The following is a 19,024-nucleotide window of genomic DNA, read 5'->3' as shown; positions in this document are numbered from 1 at the left end:
CGAACCAGGGACCACGCTAACCAAAGTCAAGCATGCTAGCCACTAGACCAAACGAGGGTTCTACAGTATCAGAATGGAGAGAGTACAAGTCAAGTTCTAAGTCGGTAAATGATTTTCAAGTTCTTAAAGCCGTAACGCGGAAAGTTCGTTCTGTGCCATTATCAAATGCTGCCTGTGAATGTGGATTCAGTGTTGTTCATATTAAAAGTTCCGAAAGAAACCGTATATTAGCGAGTACCTTGCAATTTTTATTGATAATTAAACTCAGTGGATTTCCTTTAAAATTATGGGATACTGTTACTGCTGCTCATACGGAAGTTTCTTCTGGCCATCACATGTCCAACTCTTGTTACACACGAAAAGAAAGTAAAGTTTAATCTTAAAATTTTCCTCTAAGGTAAGATACGTTATTGCAAACTATATTTTAGGTCTATAAATACAGTAACACAATCATTCAATACTCGTATTATTGTGGTTCTCCCCGCTGGTCTAGTGACTAGCACGCGCGTACCATCTTCGGTGCACGGGGTCCCGGGTTCGATTCCTGGTGGGGGCGCCTTACAAAAATTTGAACGATTACCGTGATTCGGATTCCACCTTAAACTGTAAGTCCACATCTCATACCCTCGCTGCTGAAAAGGGACACTAAAGTTAAATCAGCAAATCAATCGTATTATTGTATTTGTGCTTTCATTTTCTAAGGTTTAACGTCCTACGAATATTCAGTAAGGCTAAGGAAGGAGGTCATGATGAGATGAATTATAATGTGGATAAAGATAGTGGAGGGAAGCGGGAGGACCCCGACAAAACCCACACACAATTGTTTGTATACCACAAGCAGAATTTGGCGCGAGCTAGGTTCCCGCCAGGGATCCCACGCACCTGAGGTGAGCGCTCTGCCACTGAGGCAACACGGCTTTTTGTTGCCTATCAAGTATTTGTATTGAAATCATATCTGTTATTTAAAATAATATATTCTTGCTAATAATACAATATAAATACATAAAAAAAATGAAATCTTTAAGTTTTACGTCCCACGGTTATGCCGATTAGGCTAAAGGAGACGGTGATGATTAGTAATGAATGAAATAGTGGAATGAAGAAAGTGGGAGGAAACGGGAGAACCCCGAGAAAACCCACGCACACGGTGTTTGTCCACTACAAAGTTCACTTGGCGGGGCTGGGATCGAACCCGTGACCCCAAGCACCAGAGGTGAACGCTCTGCCACTGAGCCACCGCGGCCCTAATATAAATACATAGTATTATTTAGACTTACATAAGTGACCGGATATCTGAGCGACCAAACTGAAATACTAAATACTTAGTGAAGAATCGGGAATTTCATAAATAATAAAAACTATGCTATGACTCTAACACTACTCCTCATGGGAATCTATGGCTGACCAGGTGAAGCGCTTCAAGTTAGTAGTTCTAATGCTTGGTTAGGACATCGGTTCTCGAGACTATTATTTCTGACTTATAGATCTCTACAGCTATTTTCGTGAATGCAATCTTCAATATGATGGTAAACACAAGGGTACTGTGCTCCTACGGAAGTCGAACCCTGGACCATACGCACCGAAGTGTATATTAAATGCAGTAGATAAGTTATCAAGTTTGGTTAAATGGATAAATAATATTAAAGTATTTTTAAATAACAATGTCGACTAGTTTGAACATTTATTATTATTATTATTATTATTATTATTATTATTATTAGTAGTAGTAGTAGTAGTAGTAGTAGTAGTAGTAGTAGTAATAATAATAATAATAATAATAATAATAATAATAATAATAATAATAATAATAATAATAATAATCCATTAAAATTTCAACTTTTTGGAAGCCCCACGAAGCATTAGTGTGGATCGCTGAACCTCTTCCCCCCACCATTTCCAAATGATTTTGCACCCTGAATCTAGGTCTCCCTTAGAGAAAGACAAAGAAATGAGGAGAAAAGAATCAACATTGAAAAGACTGGAAAATAGCATTGTCTCCAGTGAAATGAAATTTTTCAGTTTTACGTCCCACGGTTATGCCGGTTAGGCTAAAGGAGACGGTGATAATGAGAGATGAGTGAAATGGTGGAGTGAAGAAAGTGGGAGGGAACGAAAGAACCCCGAGAAAACCCACGCACACGGTGTTTGTCCACCACAAAGTTCACTTGGCGGGAGCAGGGGTTGAACCCGGGACCCCAAGAACCAGAGGTGAACGCTCTACCACTGAGCCACCGCGACCCTGTCTCCAGTGAATGCTTGATAATTTCGGAATGAAGATTGTTATCTAATATCTCTCTTTAAATATGGTTTGATAGTGTAGTGACACTACAAATGACTCTAATTTGAGACACTACCTTTTTAACCAGAAATTCTTGTACTGTGGGAGCCATTAACTCAACACTTTATCCAAGCGTTTAACTAAGGGAATGTGATACTTAGTTCCATCTAACGTATTAATTTTTTGATGTATGAATATTTAGTGTCATTGCCTACATGTGCATAAAGAAATTAAGAATGTGCTTACTGTACGTATTAAAGAGAAATCAGGCAGTTCAATGACCTTTGAGGGAAGTTTGGTTCCAGCAATCTGCCGTTACATCTATAGCTTCTTACAGTGGTTGAAATAACGGGCCAATGCATCTGAAGAAAACTGAAGATCAGAAGTTTCCCTATATTGTGATGAGACTACCGCGAATATGGCATTGCAGCAACAGTTTGTGATAGTTATTCATTTCTGTATTGTATTAGCATTCAGCCCTGAAAATATTTATCAAGGTAAGATTATACAGGAACATCTCTATTATCTCTAGTGAAAAATGTGTATGTATATTTTAAATGTTACAGTTCATTTCTATATTTTTTTAGGATAAATTAAATGGAAGTAGTTCCTCTTTTTCTACGTCTATTAGAAATGGATTCCATCGTACCCAGAGTGCTTTCGGTCTGAGCGGTAGCGAATTTGAAATTTTCTTAATAATGCCAGTACCTAGAATATAAAACCAAACAGCGTCACACAATTGTGTCCTGTAGCTGGTCCACACTTTATTTCGCAGAAAATAAAAAATAACATTTTTTTAACGTAAGATAATTGGAAAACTTCTTTAATCAACACATAGCGAACTTTACTCTAGAAAGAAACACAATTATGGCTATAAGATTCACGTGCGCGCCTTAAGTGCGCGAAACTCTGGTTCGAATCCCAGTGATAACTCATTTGGTTCGGATCCCACGTTAAGTTGTAGGTCCTCGTCTGATATAGCCTTGGTGCTGGCGTAGAAAGCTTCAGAACGGTAGAAGTCAATGTGTTGGACATTTAACACTCTCCTAAATGCTATATGAATATGTGCATAGCCCTGAGTTCACTGTACTCCTCGTGAAGTTTGGTTTTGTTAAGAGTAAAGGTGATACAAGTGGAAGTGAAAGATTACGATGATAGAATAAGTAGAATAAAAAAATAAACGCTAGAAACACGACTATTCCCAAGATACGGTGGATGTTAATGAGGTCAGTTCAATTAAAATACTTAACGAAGTGTTTGTGTTAATCCTCAGTTTAAGATTTGAAAACGCTACAAAACAGGGTAATAATGATTTTTTATTATTTACTAACTAAAATGACCATTCATCGCACTGGGAGAACACATTTATGAAATATGTTCGAAACGTAAATCTGAGCTCCCTGTACCCCATTAATACATGTACTTTGAATCGAAATGAAATAATAAAAATGTACTCGACTCAAGTGCTAAGCTTGTTCAAAACTTCATCTTAAATGATTCAACCGTACTCTCACTTTCACCATTTTTATGAATAAAATACAGAAAATTAAAGTATTGTAGAAATTTCCTCTTACCCCCCTTACAAGCAGAATTTTCGCAAAATGCTGGAGCGCATGTTCCCTTATTTCCAAATAAGGAGTTTTATGCACCAAGTATCATCCCTCTATCTTAAGGCTTCGTGAGATATTCTAGTTTTAACCGATTTCAAAAAATGAAATAAAATAAAAAATAGTCCCAGCTCAAAATGTTTATCTATATACTATATACTAGCTGAGGACTTCATCCCGAGGCCCTCACCTCAGTGGTAGAGTGTTCACCTCTGGTGGGTAGGGTCCCTGGTTCGATCCCAACTCGCGCCAAGTGAACTTTGTGGTTGACAAACACCGTGTGCGTGGGTGTTCTCCGGGTTCTCCCATTTCCTCCCACTTTCTTCCTTCCACAATTCCATTCGTTTCTCATCGTCTCCTTTAACCTAGCCGGCACAAACGTGCGACCTAAAACTGAAAGATTTCATTTCCGAGATCCCTCACATTTTCCTCGACCTATGGCCTCGCATCTCAGATTTCAGTCTTTGTTCCGTTCTTTGCATGGTAAGAACACGTTTATGGCATTATTCTTTGAGAAAAAAAAATTAAGCTACTTTCCTTCTTGGAATACGCATTTCAATCAAAGTGAAATGATAGAAACCCAGGTCGGCTCAAGTACTGTATATACAAAAATTCATTTCAAGTAGTTCACTTGTTTTCCTCAGACTGATAACCTTGAAGTCATTATTATATCTTGAAAAAAATAAAAAGTAGAAATTGTATTCCTTCTCTCTCTAAAGCTGAATTTCTGGAAATGCTGTGGCATATGTCTACTTATTTTGAATGAGGATTTCGTATACCAAGCTTCATATCTCTAATATATCACTAATTTAAGGGATTTCGAAATATAGCCATCTTATTATAACAATTGCAACCTACATCCATTTTCCCCACTTTTTGCTCCCTTCTGAGGAGAACATCAAGAAACACCGAAACAAGTATTTAATTATTGAAAACGATAAGCCTAAATATCAATTTTCATGTCTCTTACCTTAAGGGGATTCGAGATAAGGCTATCTCATTACAACAAATGTAACTTCCATTCATTTTTCTTCGCAGCGAGGCTATATAAGACGTGGATCTAAAGCTTAACGTGGAATCCGAGCCACATGAGCTTCCACCGGGAATCGAATCCAAGTCTGCTAATAGCGAGGGAGCTCCAGGGAAAATAAAAAAAACGCTGAAAGGAAATCTTTAATTGTCCTAAAAGAAAAGTCTAAATATAAAATTTCATGTTTTCAACCTCAAAGGATTTCGTGATATGGTCCTGTTATTGAAATTCTAATCTTACCCCTTTTCCCGCCTTTTTTCTTACCTGCTAGGGTAAATATAAAAATACAGGGAAACGCCTATCTAATTATTTTAAATAGAAAAGTTCATATACAAGATTTCATGTCTTTTCCTTTCAGAGATTCGAAGATAAAGGATTTTACTTTAATAAGTGTCACTCCCATTTCTCTCTTTTCCTGTCAAAATTTTAATTTTCTACCTTAAAGATTTCCCTTAGGCATTAATCAGTCACTTACTTAGGGCTTCTTCATTATATATTCGACATTTATATAACCGACATAGGTACACAATTTTGTTAATTAACTTTTTGTTTGAAAGAGGATGCTTTCAAGGTGGTTTTATAAATTTCATTAAGACCTGATGGTAGTCTTTGGAGATGGACCATGGAACTTCTCAACAGCTGACAGTGTTAATATCATATTTCACACAATTTCAACATACGTTGATGTACTGATTTTGATTATGCGTTTGTAGTTTACTATTAGTTCGATTATTTGTGTGTATACTTTCTCGCAGGTTTCATATAAATTTTATCAGAATATGATTACAGTCTTTGGAGCTAAGACCATGAAACTCCTTAAGAGCTGACAGTATTAACACCGTCTCGTATAAATCCGAAAACACTTGGATTGATTTTATATATATATATATATATATATATATATATATATATATATATATATATATATATATATATATATATATATATATATATATATATATATATATATATATATATATATATAAAATCAATCCATGTTTTATCTAAACTAAACGAAGAGTGGAAGAATTAAACAAACTAAAAAGAAAAATAACTGATTTCAAAAACGTACTAAAAAGCAGAAAATAAAAATTGCAAAAAAAAAATGTTGGCCGACTTCAACAAAAGTGCTAGAAAGCAGAAGATAATAAAAGCGCTAAAAGCAAAGAATAATTAATTACTATTATAATATAAAAAATGTTGAAGTCTGTGCCAAGCCAAACAAATTAATTTCTAATGTAAAATCAGCTTGAACGGTAATTTTATAAGGCATTAATTTGTTTGACTTGACACAAACTTCAAACACCGTGTGCGTGGGTTTCCTCAGGGTTCTCCCGTTTCCTCCCACTCTTCATTCATCATTTCATTCATCTCTCATCATCACCGTCTCCTTTAGCCTAACCGGCATAACTGTGGGACGTAAAACTCAAAAATGTCATTTCATTTCATTTTTTGACACAAACTTCAAAACTTGTCAATAGATAAGGAATTATTATTGTTTTTTTTACTTCTAAGCGTTTTATTATTATTATTATTTTCTTCTTTAAAACGCTTTATTATTTTAGGCTTTTTAAAGCTTTTGTTGAAGTCGGTTAATATTCCCTTTCCAGACAACTATATTCGCATAAGTTGTGAACTCTCTCCTCCTTTAAGATCTCTCGCATCTATAGGTATTATGATTGATATATTCTCCTTGAGTATGGTTCGATTTCCATATGGAGCTCATATGGTTTGGAACTCTCGTTCAGGTGTAGGTACCTTGCTTCGAGGACTACAATCCAACCAAGATATTTATTTAAATCAGTCACATGATAAAATTATAATTCAATGTAGACATTAACTATTATAAAAGTTCAAACGGTTCAGTCGGTTTCAGATTATGATGAGACAGACAACGTTGATTTAAGTGTGAACAAATATAGAAATTCTCCCTTTCCTTTTTAGATGGGGAATTTTCGGAAACACTATGAAAATAGCCAGTTATTATCTCATTATTATTTGAGGAGTTTATAGATATACGGTGCTTCATCTCCCTAACTTAACGAGTTTTTAAGTTATTCTCCTTAGGTATTTTTGGAATAAGTTTTGAACCCCTTTGCCCTTTAAAGTACGCATTTTAATCAAAATAGCACAATTAAAATCCAGTTCAAGGTATTTAGCAGTCCAAATATTCATTTCAAACTTTTTCCAGAGATAATGAGAGACAACGTCGATTTCATTTATGTATACAAAGGATGTTAATAAACTATTGTATGAGGTGACTTCTCACATAAAACAAAGAAAGAAAGAAGAGAAAGGAAAGAGGTTCATGTGAACCTGTGAGGAAAATTATATAAATTCGGAGCTGGTCCATCCAAAGGCGTGAAAAGAATACATTCCCGTATGAGTATTTCGAAGACGAGTATTCGTGAAGTTGCGGTGTAAAGAAACTCATACATACTTTATTCAACCATGCATATTTCAGCAATGTGCTACGAATGCACAAAGGAGTCCCTACAGGCTAGTAAGAATTCCGACATGTACGCGGGCTTATAGGTGTGTCCAAAATAGGCAAAAAGCAAGCCTTGACAAAAATGAACAAGGAGTTTCGGAAAGCGGAAGTGTTAAGAAACGCCAGCTTCATGGTTTCTTTTGTTCGGAATAACGCGTGCTGCGAGGTATTTTTTCATGTTTTTGGATAGTCCTAGCGTCGAAACTATGCAGTTTTCCCCACATACAAATATGATTTTTTTTTCTCATTTTAATATGAGGAATTACGTCCTACAATTAATCGGTATAGTTCATTAATACCCTATATAGGTGTTGTACAGCGCTGTACTACGAATTCATGTATGCAATAGGCTGTTACAAAATGGGAAAGCTTTACGATTTTCAAAGTATGCTATTGTGGATGTGCGTTTAGGTGAAGCAAGTTACCAGTGTATTAGGTGTATCGAAAGTAATAATGTCTAAGGTGGTGACAGCATACAAAATGTGTGGTAATGCATTACCAGGGAAAAGAGAAAATGGATGGAACCCCATCCTAGATGAGAGGCATTGCTAAGCATTGAAGCTTCCCATAGTGTAGAGCTAATGCAGCACAACTGGCTGCAGAACTCAATACAACACAGTCTTATGAAAATTGTATAGCTCCAACGCCAGTAGTCGAGTAGCTTTTTCGAAGCATCTTATCCTCATTGCTTACGCGGTAGCGTGAATAAAGATGGTACCGAGAACATGTAAAACATCAACCACCGATATTCCAGAGCATAGGCGACCTCAGAATTTGGTAAATGTGGGTGCAGGCTAGAATGGGACAACACATCCTAGCATTGTTGCCAGAACGCTCTGCACTATTGAGCCTTAAGATCTCAAAAATAATCCGTTTTACTCAAAAAAAAAAAAAAAAAAAAAAAAAAAACTAGAAAAACACTATATGATAGCAAGTAACTTATGAGAGACTGAAGAAGTCACTCAAATATATCGAAACATAGGAAACAAGAAATATACAAAATAGAAAGGATTATTGTAGGAAATCTGAAAATCGAAGTTAATGTGGGTGCAACTGCAACCACTGCATCTACTGTGGCACCGCCTATGCTCCAGAGCGTTTTCCCCTTTGTTTCTAACTACACACAATTTTTACGTATGGCGGATGCCCAAAGGAACATACGTATTATTATGGACTGTATACTTCTAGTGTCAAAGCATAAAGGCAGGTTTTTAAATTTTAGTTTTCTTTAAACTCTGAAACATAAAGTTGATATTTGTTTTCGAATAGGTAGAAGAGATAATGATAACTGTACGTATATGTAATCATATTAGGGGTTGATTTTTCTTTTTATACTTTTAATTAAAACAGTATTGACATATAGTGTTGTCACATTTTATTTAAAACAATTGAAATTGAATATTGTTCGTTCAATTATGATTAAAAAATGGATAAAATCATTAAAATGAAAGATTAGCGTAACAAGATAAGTTGTTCACATAGTTGAAAACGTAAAAATTAATATGGTTTTAAGTCCAAAACGCAATTATTTTGAGTGAAATTAACTCAAAGTTTTTAATTTTTTTTTTTTTTAATTGTGCCTCTTCGTGCCCGACGTGGCCACGTGCTTTCTGTGCATATGGTGCCCTCCTCGCTGGCGTAATGGTTAGTATGTCTTTGAGGTTCTAGGTTTCACTCTCGGTGAGGGTGCTTGTCTCGAATGTAAATCCAGGTAATGGTTCAGATCACACTTTGAATAGTAGATTCCATTTCATACATCCTGTATGTGAAAATAAACCTTCATTCAGTTAATCAATCATTAAAGGATATCTGGAAGAAATAAATGGCACACATTAGACTACTTGATTATTCAGGAATCTCAATGTGCCTTGCTTATGGAATGACCATCCCTACCATTTAACTTCAATCCCCAGAGAGTTTACCATCTGAGAACTTATGAACTTTAAGGTATAATACATGCTGTGGAAAATCCGACGTCTAAATCATCTCTGGAGCGGCCACTCGGGATCCTCATGGATTGAAGAGATTTTAAAAGAGACATGATGGAACGCTTGATGAAATGTCTTGAAAATAGTGGTGAGCATATAGATAGCACGTTTTGTATAAGATAATGTGTTGTTCATTAGTTCTTTCCATTCATACTTTGTAGTTTCTCTTCATTTTGTACCTACGTATAATAAGAATTTAAATAAACGGTACAAGCCTTCACACTAAACTTTCTCGCTCCACTTTGTTAAATTCAATTATGCCATGTTAAAATTACTATTGTAGTATTTATTTATGAAGTGTTAAACAAAATTACAAGGCGTTTTTGAAGAAAAAAATCATCCGAAGTAAACAGACTCCAAGAGTATACTATTCATTGTGGATTTTTAATGAGAAATAACAAAATATCAAAAGGTTGTTAATAAAATGTTTCTTTATGAAATATGAGCTAAATCGCTAGAGTAGTTTTTGAGAAATCGTTCGTAAAAGACAACCCTCCCGAGAATAAACTATCTCTTCTGGCTGTTTCGGGACAAATAAGTTATACTATAATACTAATATAGATTAATTAATGAAATTGTATTTGTGAAATATGAACTAAATCAGTTGAATTGCCTCTGAGAAAATCCATTGGAAAAACTAAGGAGATTAAAGGATCCTTTCCGGATTTTTATCCCTCAGAGAAATAGCATACCATACTATTGATATTATTGGATTGTTAATGAAATATTGATGAGTGAAATATAAACGAAACCATTGGAGATGCTTTTGCGTTTTATCTAGCTAGAAGATATAGAACATCATTACGATTTATAGAGCTTCATTACGTCATAGACGTGCGGTTTTCTTTTGCATCTGAATTTGAAGTAAAGTGCACATCTGTGGTATGTAATGATGTTCTATAAATGCGTAATGATGTTCTGTAATAGTGTTACTTAATCTTTAACCTGAAAATGAAAAAGGTAGTGCTAAGCTTTAGTCGTAAGAAGCTCATTCTGCTTACTCGATAAGAATTTTTATCTCAACTCCACACTAGGAGTGTCACTTCGGGAGGACAGGGAGTTAAAACTGTTGCTTTCCCTCTGAGTACTACACACAGGATATTCTAATCAACTCCATACTAATGCATTAATAAAAATCGTGATAGGCTACTCTTTTATCTGTGGAAGACCTTGCCTCATGAAAATCTGAAATGACATTGCTGTGTGATCTCAGGATGAGCAGCTCGTGTCTTTGACTTTTCTCCCTTCTTTCGTCTATTTATTCCATCAACTCGTTCATCACCACCCACTTGCGTTTATTATCCACCCTCTTTTGACTATGAAAACTAACTGCGAGGTGTTAAACTAAATATTTCATTTCATCATGGAAAATAAGTATAAAAATATCTCACAGATACCGACTACTTTAACTCGACCGTAATATCCTGCTGCAATACCACCACATCTCAAATTATCTTCCAAATCTCTCCTTAATCGCTATGCTGCGGCGATATGCTTGGATAAGTAACGAAAATACGCATTATGCAATATTAATTCATTTATCATACGTTTATGACATTTCTAGCTTAACATCCCATGTTATTGATCGACGCCATGGGAAATAGTGATGATGATAACGAAATGATGGAATCAAGAATGTGGAAGGAAACGGGAGAACTCCGAGAAAACCCACGCACATGGTGTTTGTTCATCACAAAGTCCACTTGGTGCGAACTGAAATCGAACCAAGAAACAGTATAAGGATGAGCTCCCTCCTCTGAGCCACCATAGCCCCCATATGTCTGGTTTAATTTATTTTGTCACATGTAAGACTCAATCAGATGCTCCAAAATGCAAGAGAATGGATATGTCTTTTCTAGTTCTGTCTTCTTTCCTTTTTTTTTTTAATTTCTAGTGTGTCTATGTGCTTCGTGGTATTGTAGCTCTAATTAAAAAGTTTTTTTTTTTTAAATTTTCCTGTATTTAAAATAAATTAAGACATATTATAGCAGTTATACTTGTGTGTATTTGAGCAGAATTAAATTGAACAGTTCTTTAATATTTGGTCTAGGAATTAATTCGTGCGGTTGGTACACACACATTGAAGCTGTAGTACAAACACAAAATACATAAATACCTTAAGAAAAATATTGTCCATCGCTAGCCACCACTTTCGCCCATCTGTCAGGCAATGTACGGATTCCGTGGCGAAAGAAGTCCTCATCCTTGGAAGCGATCCAGTCAGAGACCCATGTTTCGATATCTTCTGAAGAAATAAACCGCTGTTCAATCAAATCGTTGTTCATGCAATCGAACAAGTAGTAGTCCGAAGGAGCAACGTCTGGTGAATACGGCGGGTGGGGTAAAACTTCCCATCCGACATTTTCTAAATAGGTTTTGACCGGTTTTGCGACATGTGGGCGAGCGTTATCATGTTGAACAATAAGTTTATCATGTCTGTTCTCCCATTCTGGTCGTGTTCTGGCCAGAGCTTGCTTCAAACGCATTAATTGTCGTCGATAACATTCTCCATTCATAGTTTCACCCGGTTGCAGCAGCTCATAGTACACCACACCTTTCATATCCCACCATATGCACAGCATAACCTTTGCACAGTGAATATCTCGTTTTGGTTGTGATGGACCTGGTTCACCTGGTTTCACCCAGGCCTTTTTTCGTTTAGGGTTCTCGTAATGGATCCACTTCTCATCACCCGTAATAATTCGATGCAGAAACCCCTTTCTGCTCTGTCGTTGAAGCAGCAATTCGCAAATGGTTTTTCGTCTTTCAACGTCTCTGTCTTTCAATTCATGTGGAACCCAATGTGACATCTTTTGAATCATTCCCATGGCTTTCAAGCGTTTGGAGACTGTTGTTTGATCAACGCCTAATGCTGCTGCAAGTTGTTCCTGCGTTTGACACGAATCCTGCTCGAGCAATGCTGTCAATTCTTCGTCTTGAAATTTTTTTGGCTGTCCAGCTCGCTCTTGGTCTGCCAAGCCGAAATCACCACTTCTAAACCGTGCAAACCACTTCTGACACGTTCGCTCAGCTAGAGCATGGTCACCATACACTTCCACCAAAATACGATGACTTTCAGTCGCACTTTTCTGCATGTTAAAGTAATGCAGCAGGACACCCCGCAAAAACACTTTATCAGGCACAAATTGCGCCATGTTCACTTAACTACAAACTGGTGTTGTTGACGCTTTAATCCACTGCCCTATACTACGAACGATACGCGATGACAGGGGTTTGCAACACATGTGTGGATACACGGAACTGTGGGACGCTCCGTTCGTTGCGCCATCTCTTGTCCACCCGCACGAATTAATTCCTAGACCAAATAAATAAAATAATAATAACAATTTTTATAGTAATTACGATGGCGATTCGACATAAGATATTAATTTGTTCCAGAAGTTAACTCGCATCTTCAAAAAAATCATATACAGAATCGAATTTTTCCATAAAAAATGATGATCCCATTAATTCATTCAACATCTCAACAAAATTATGATAAGAAATCAATTTGTAGCGGAAGTATTTATTTCGCAATATCAATAATGAATATTGAATTATGATTTTAGTCCTTTCTTTTTGTCCTGCAGTATAGTGCACATGAAGCCTGACTTATTAAATAAATGAATACTATAGAAGTTTTCATCTGCATTGAAAAGACTTGGAAAGAGGTAATTCTTTCTTTAGAAGACAAATATCTACTTTAATAAAAGTTTTTTTAAAAAATGTGGATAAGTATATTTTAGGGACATCTCTCTCCGCTAGTCTACTGATTGTCACTCCCATCTTTGTAGCATTCCAAAGCCATCGTCACCAACTTTAACCCATGATCCACGTCCTCCTGTTCACTGACTAAAGAGTTTACACTTGTAATGAAACAAGACTGTCAAATTATCACTAATCGGAGTTTGAATTTCTACGGTCAATCGCTCATATACCACTCTGTTACAACACCGGAGGATCTGACCTTTACAATATAAAATGGTAAAGTGTTTGTCATGGGCAAAATTACGATGAATTTCGATTTTGTTATGTAATATAAATAAAATAAAGAGTTTGTTTGTGTGTCTGTGTGCGGCCTGGGAACCAGACGAGTGGACCGAGAGTTATCAAATTTCGGTCACGGGTACCTTGATCCAGGCCCCAGACCATGATGAAGCTTTTTTTTTTTTCAAATTTGGACCAGGGGGGTCTCAGGGAGGCGTTCATCGGGACATGTAAAAGTAGTAGAAAATGACCGATATTAGTGTCGAATTCAAAGTTTTCGCGGTCGAGTAGATCAATGGTGAAACTCCAATCTCATTAACTTCCAAATTCATCACATTCGACTGCGGGCCGGGGGTCACCTGGGGAGGGATACCGAGACATGTAAAATTAATCCAAAATGGCCTATATTAGTATCAGATCGATTGTTTTAGCGACACTTCTATTAGTGATGACTTTCAAATTCAGCTACCATTGTATGGGGGCGGAGGTCACCTGCGGGGGAAGGGGTTACGAGTCATATAAAAATAATCCAAATGATTGATATTTTTTCTTTCGTTATTCAGTTTGTTTACATAGATATTTTATCTGACTCATGCGAAGAATGGGTATATCAGCTAATCATACGTAAATTACAGATGCTTTTAAGTGGAAAATAGCCTGAAATTTGAAAGTCTCAAATCAAGGTAAAGTAGACCAACGTAAAGAGAAAAGTGTAAAATTTTCGATATAATTAAGCATACCGTACAAACTTAAAATTTCCTGAAATTGAAGATTCGCTGTAGAGAACAATGTAAGTGCCAAGCACAATAGTTACTGTAACAGTAGAGATAAAAGATAGTAAATGGTGTCCAAGCGCCTCCTCCCCCCCAAAAAATACTATTGCTTAGAAATACAACCTACCATATAACCAAGTATGAAAATCTAAGGCATAAACGTATTTAAAAAATAAAATAAGTGAAACAATTTCAGGGTGGCACTTACATTGTTTTCTACAGCGACAGGATTTAGGATTTAGATTTGTGGGCTTTCGGCATCTAAGTCCCTTCACGATTTGAGGGATGATGTCCCTCGGCGAGCACACTATCCGGGGAAAGGAAAGGAAGGAAGCGGCCTGGGACCCCGGCATTTGCCTGGTATGAATGAGGGGTAGGCATGAAAAAGCTGTTACACTTTTTCGACCAAGTGACCCCACTGGAAATCGAACCCGGGACCGCTCGCACCGAAGGCGAGAGCGTTAGCGACTACGCTACGCGGGGCCACTATTTTCTACATTGAGTCTCCAATTATGCTTACAGTACAAATTTTATGTTCATTTTTCTCACAATTTTATGGCTCGGTTGCCTTGTGCTCTGAACACTCTATATAAGAAACACAAGCTTCAGTAATTACTATACTAGAAAGCTGTGGATATTTAACATGTGAAGCACTGTAGTTTTTGTTTCTCAATTAACAATTGTTTCTGAATTTATTTTTCAACTAATATCGATCGTTTTCGATTATTTTTACAAATCAACCCACTACCAATTTCCCATATATAGAAAGACCCCTCCATAAAAGAGAATTTTAAAAAAATGATAGGATACGTTCTGTTTGATTTTAATAAAGAATTAATATACTGAATTTCAGCTACCTTAATTGAACGGCTCATGAGGTACTAAATTTTTTGCTAAAATTCGGACCCCACACTCTTCCCTTAGGATATGTATTATAATGAAAACGATATGATAATATACCTGTTTCGATTGGGACCTAACTATACAGAAAAGTTATTTAATTTGACTTTGCAATTTGGCCGTGATGATCACGCACACACAGTTACATTCAATTACAGGTAATTCAAAACTACTTTTTTTCTAGGAGTTACCTCCCTTAAAATCTCACAGGCTGTGTCTCGAAAGCCAAGAAGTAAGTCCTATTGATATTATTGCAATTACAAATATCAATATCCAAAAGTGCCTGAAGTTCTTTTTTCACTTACTAGGAATGTGCTTGAACCTGAACCCAGAAGATGGGGGTGATTTATATATTTCCTACAAGCCTGGATCAAGGTAAGATCAAAACCGGTTACCAAAATTGGGGAGGTGTCATGCATTTTGCTTGGGGGCAGCACTTCACCCATTTTTATTAAGATCTTTATGTCTGTCTACAAAGTCCGTTGCAACCATGAAAAAACTGAAACGATGAGACAGATATTAAAACAGAAAAACATAGGGGCCGCGGTGGCTCAGTGGTAGAGCGTTCACCTCTGGTGCTAGGGGTCCCGGGTTCGATCCCAGCCCCCGCCAAGTGAACTTTGTGGTGGACAAACACCGTGTGCGTGGGTTTTCTCGGGGTTCTCCCGTTTCCTCCCACTTTCTTCATTCCACCATTTCATTCATTACTCATCATCACCGTCTCCTTTAGCCTAACCGGCATCACCGTGGGACGTAAAACTCAAAGATTTCATTTCATTTTACAGAAAAACATGCCTTTCATCATTTCAAAAGTACAACATATCAAAGTAAAATAAATTGTCTCAGGGCCCCATACGGGGTCCAACTTAAATTTTTTAAATGGAAAGGGGGTCAACTTGCATATCGTATGAAAGTTGGTGTTAAATGAAAGAAGATAAATCAAGTCTCGACTCTCTACGATAAGCCTGTGCAAGATAGCGGTGGGTCTAAATATCAATACAATCTTCATTGCAAAGTCTATGGCCAATCCTATGAATCTGAAACGGTGGGATAGGTGTAAAACCAAAAACATGGATATGTTATTATTTCAAAAGTATAATGATTCAAAATAAGAAAATGTTTCAGGTTCCCTCGCAAGGTCCTAGACGGAGTCCAACTCAAAATGTTGAAATGGGTAAGGGGTTCAAGTTGAGTATCGTAAGAAAGCTGATGTTAATTGAAAGATGAAACACGTCCCAACTCTTGATGATAAGCCTGTGCAAAATGGCGGTGGGTCAAAATGTGAACATAGACATCATTGAAAAGTTTATGCCCACTACTATTAATCTGAAACTGTGAGACAGGGGTAAAAAAAAGACTAGAATGTTTCAAGTTCATCACGTTTGTGTTGACATTTTGACCCAACGACATTTTACACAGCCTTATCGAAGAGTCGAGACTTGATTTATCTTCTTTCATTCAACACCAACTTTCATACGGTATGCAAATTGACCGCCCTTTCCATTTTAAAAAAAATTGAATTGGGCCCCGTCCGGGACCCTGTGGGGGACTGTGGGGCAATTCATTTTACTTTGATACATTGTACTTTTGAAATGATGAAAGACGTTTTTCTGTTTTCACATCTGTCTCACCGTTTCAGATTTTTCGGGGTTGCAACGGACTGTATGGACGCACTTAAAGATTTTAATAAAATGAGTAAAGTGCTGCCCCAAGCGGAATGCATAAGACCTCCCCAATTTTAGTAACCGGTTTTGATCTTACCTTGACCCAAGCTTTCAGGAAATATGTATATATCAGTCCTACTTTGTGGATTCAGGTTCAAGTACATTCTGGGTTAGGTATAGCTACTCATCTCAGGTAAGTAAATAGAAAGAAAAGGAAAAAGAAGAATAATGGAAAACGTAGAGAAATTCACCATTTTCAGAAGATACTGTCTACAATACACTGAGCAGAGTGGGTTGGTGGGTCACGGTGAGTGGTGGGTCGCAGTAGGTTATGTGCTATTGACCTACGACCCACTCACAACTCTTCACCCACTTGACTCCTGACCCACTCCATTTCTGATACTGACCTCAGTAATCCTGATACTTTTCTTTTCAGGTACAAAGTTACCATTTAAAAATACTAAGGAGTAAGTATGTCGCTATCAGCTGCGGTAAAAGCAAATTCTTTAGTATTGTATCTCAAGATCAAAGTAGCTTTGCATTCGTTGAAGAATTGCCGTCTCAAGGTCAAAAGTTACAATTGCACTTTGCATTTGTTGAAGACTGCATTCTCAAAACCTACGATTGAGGTTTTGCATTCGTTGAAGAATTTGATTCTGAAGATCAAACGTTAGGATTGAAGTTTTGCATTCGTTGAAAAATTGGGTTCTCAAGGTCAAATGTTATGGTTGCTCCTCTGCATTCGTTGAAGAATTGGATTCTCAAGGTCAAAGTTACGGTTGTAGCTTTCCATTCGTTGCAGTATTGTATTCCCAAGGTCAAACGTTACGATTAAAGTTATGCATTCGTTGAAGAATTGTATACTCAAGGTCAAACGCCCCGATTGAAGTTTTGCGTTCGTTGGAAAATTTGATTCTAAAGTTCAAATTTACGGTTATAGCTTTGCATTTGTTAAAGAATTGTCTTCACAAGGTCAAACATTATGGTTACAAGTTTGCATTCGTTGAAGAATTGTATTTTCAAGGTCAAACGTTACGATTGAAGTTTTGCATTCGTTGAAGAATTGTATTCTCAAGGTCAAATGTTATGGTTGCTGCTCTGCATTCGTTGAAGAATTGGGTTCTCAAGGTCAAAGTTACGGTTGTAGCTTTCCATTCGTTGCAGTATTGTATTCTCAAGGTCAAACGTTACGATTGAAGTTTTGCATTCGTTGAAGAATTGTATTCTCAAGGTCAAATGCTACGATTGAAGTTTTGCGTTCGTTGGAGAATTTGATTCTAAAGTTCAAAGTTACGGTTGTAACTTTGTATTTGTTGAAATATTGGATTCTCAAGGTCAAAAGTTACAGTTCTAGCTTTGTATTCGTTGAAGAATTGTCTTCTCAAGGTCAAATGTTAGGATTGAAGTTTTGCATTCGTTGAAGAATTGTATTCTCAAGGTCAAACGTTATGGCTGCAGCTTTGCATTCGTTGAAGAATTGGATGCTCAAGGTCAAACATTATGGTTGCAACTTTCCATTCGTTGCAGTATTGTATTCTCAAGGTCAAATGTTATGGTTGCTGATCTGCATTCATTGAAGAATTGGATTCTCAAGGTCAAAGTTACGTTTATAGGTTTGTATTTGTTGAAGAATTGTGTTCTCAAGGTCAAACGTTACGATTAAAGTTTTGCATTCGTTGAAGAATTGTCTTCTCAAGGTCAAATGTTAGGATTGAAGTTTTGCATTCGTTGACGAATTGTATTCTCAAGGTCAAACGTTACGATTGAAGTTTTGCATTCGTTGAAGAATTGTATTCTCAAGGTCAAACGCCACGATTGAAGTTTTGTATTCGTCGAAGAATTGTATTCTCAAGGTCAAATGTTATGGTTGCTGCTCTGCATTCGTTGAAGAATTGGGTTCTCAAGGTCAAAGTTACGGTTGTAGCTTTCCATTCGTTGCAGTAATGTATTTTCAAGGTCAAACGTTACGATTGAAGTTTTACATTCGTTGAAGAATTGTATTCTCAAGGTCAAATGCTACGATTGAAGTTTTGCGTTCGTTGGAGATTTTGATTCTAAAGTTCAAAGTTACTGTTGTAGCTTTGTATTTGTTGAAATATTGGATTCTCAAGGTCAAAAGTTACAGTTCTAGCTTTGTATTCGTTGAAGAATTGTCTTCTCACGGTCAAATGTTAGGATTGAAGTTTTGCATTCGTTGAAGAATTGTATTCTCAAGGTCAAACGTTATGGCTGCAGCTTTGCATTCGTTGAAGAATTGGATGCTCAAGGTCAAACATTATGGTTGCAACTTTCCATTCGTTGAAAAA

General features: G+C 36.7%; 1 protein-coding gene across 1 annotated transcript in view; it reads left to right on the top strand.

Moving 5' to 3' along the window:
• The first annotated feature begins 2,616 nt into the window (after positions 1-2,616).
• Positions 2,617-19,024, top strand: part of LOC145694874 (multicopper oxidase 3-like) — a 65,311-nt gene continuing 48,903 nt past the window's right edge. Inside the window, exon 1 of the mRNA XM_081771581.1 lies at positions 2,617-2,775. Within this exon, the coding sequence (XP_081627707.1) occupies positions 2,697-2,775 (79 nt within the window). The 5' untranslated portion in view covers positions 2,617-2,696. The remainder of the gene's footprint in view (positions 2,776-19,024) is intronic.

Source organism: Thermobia domestica, chromosome 9 (assembly GCF_964235325.1).
Source record: "Thermobia domestica chromosome 9, izTheDome1.hap1.1, whole genome shotgun sequence".
NCBI classification, from domain to species: Eukaryota; Metazoa; Arthropoda; class Insecta; order Zygentoma; family Lepismatidae; genus Thermobia; species Thermobia domestica.
This window is presented reverse-complemented; position numbering and strand designations above follow the sequence as displayed.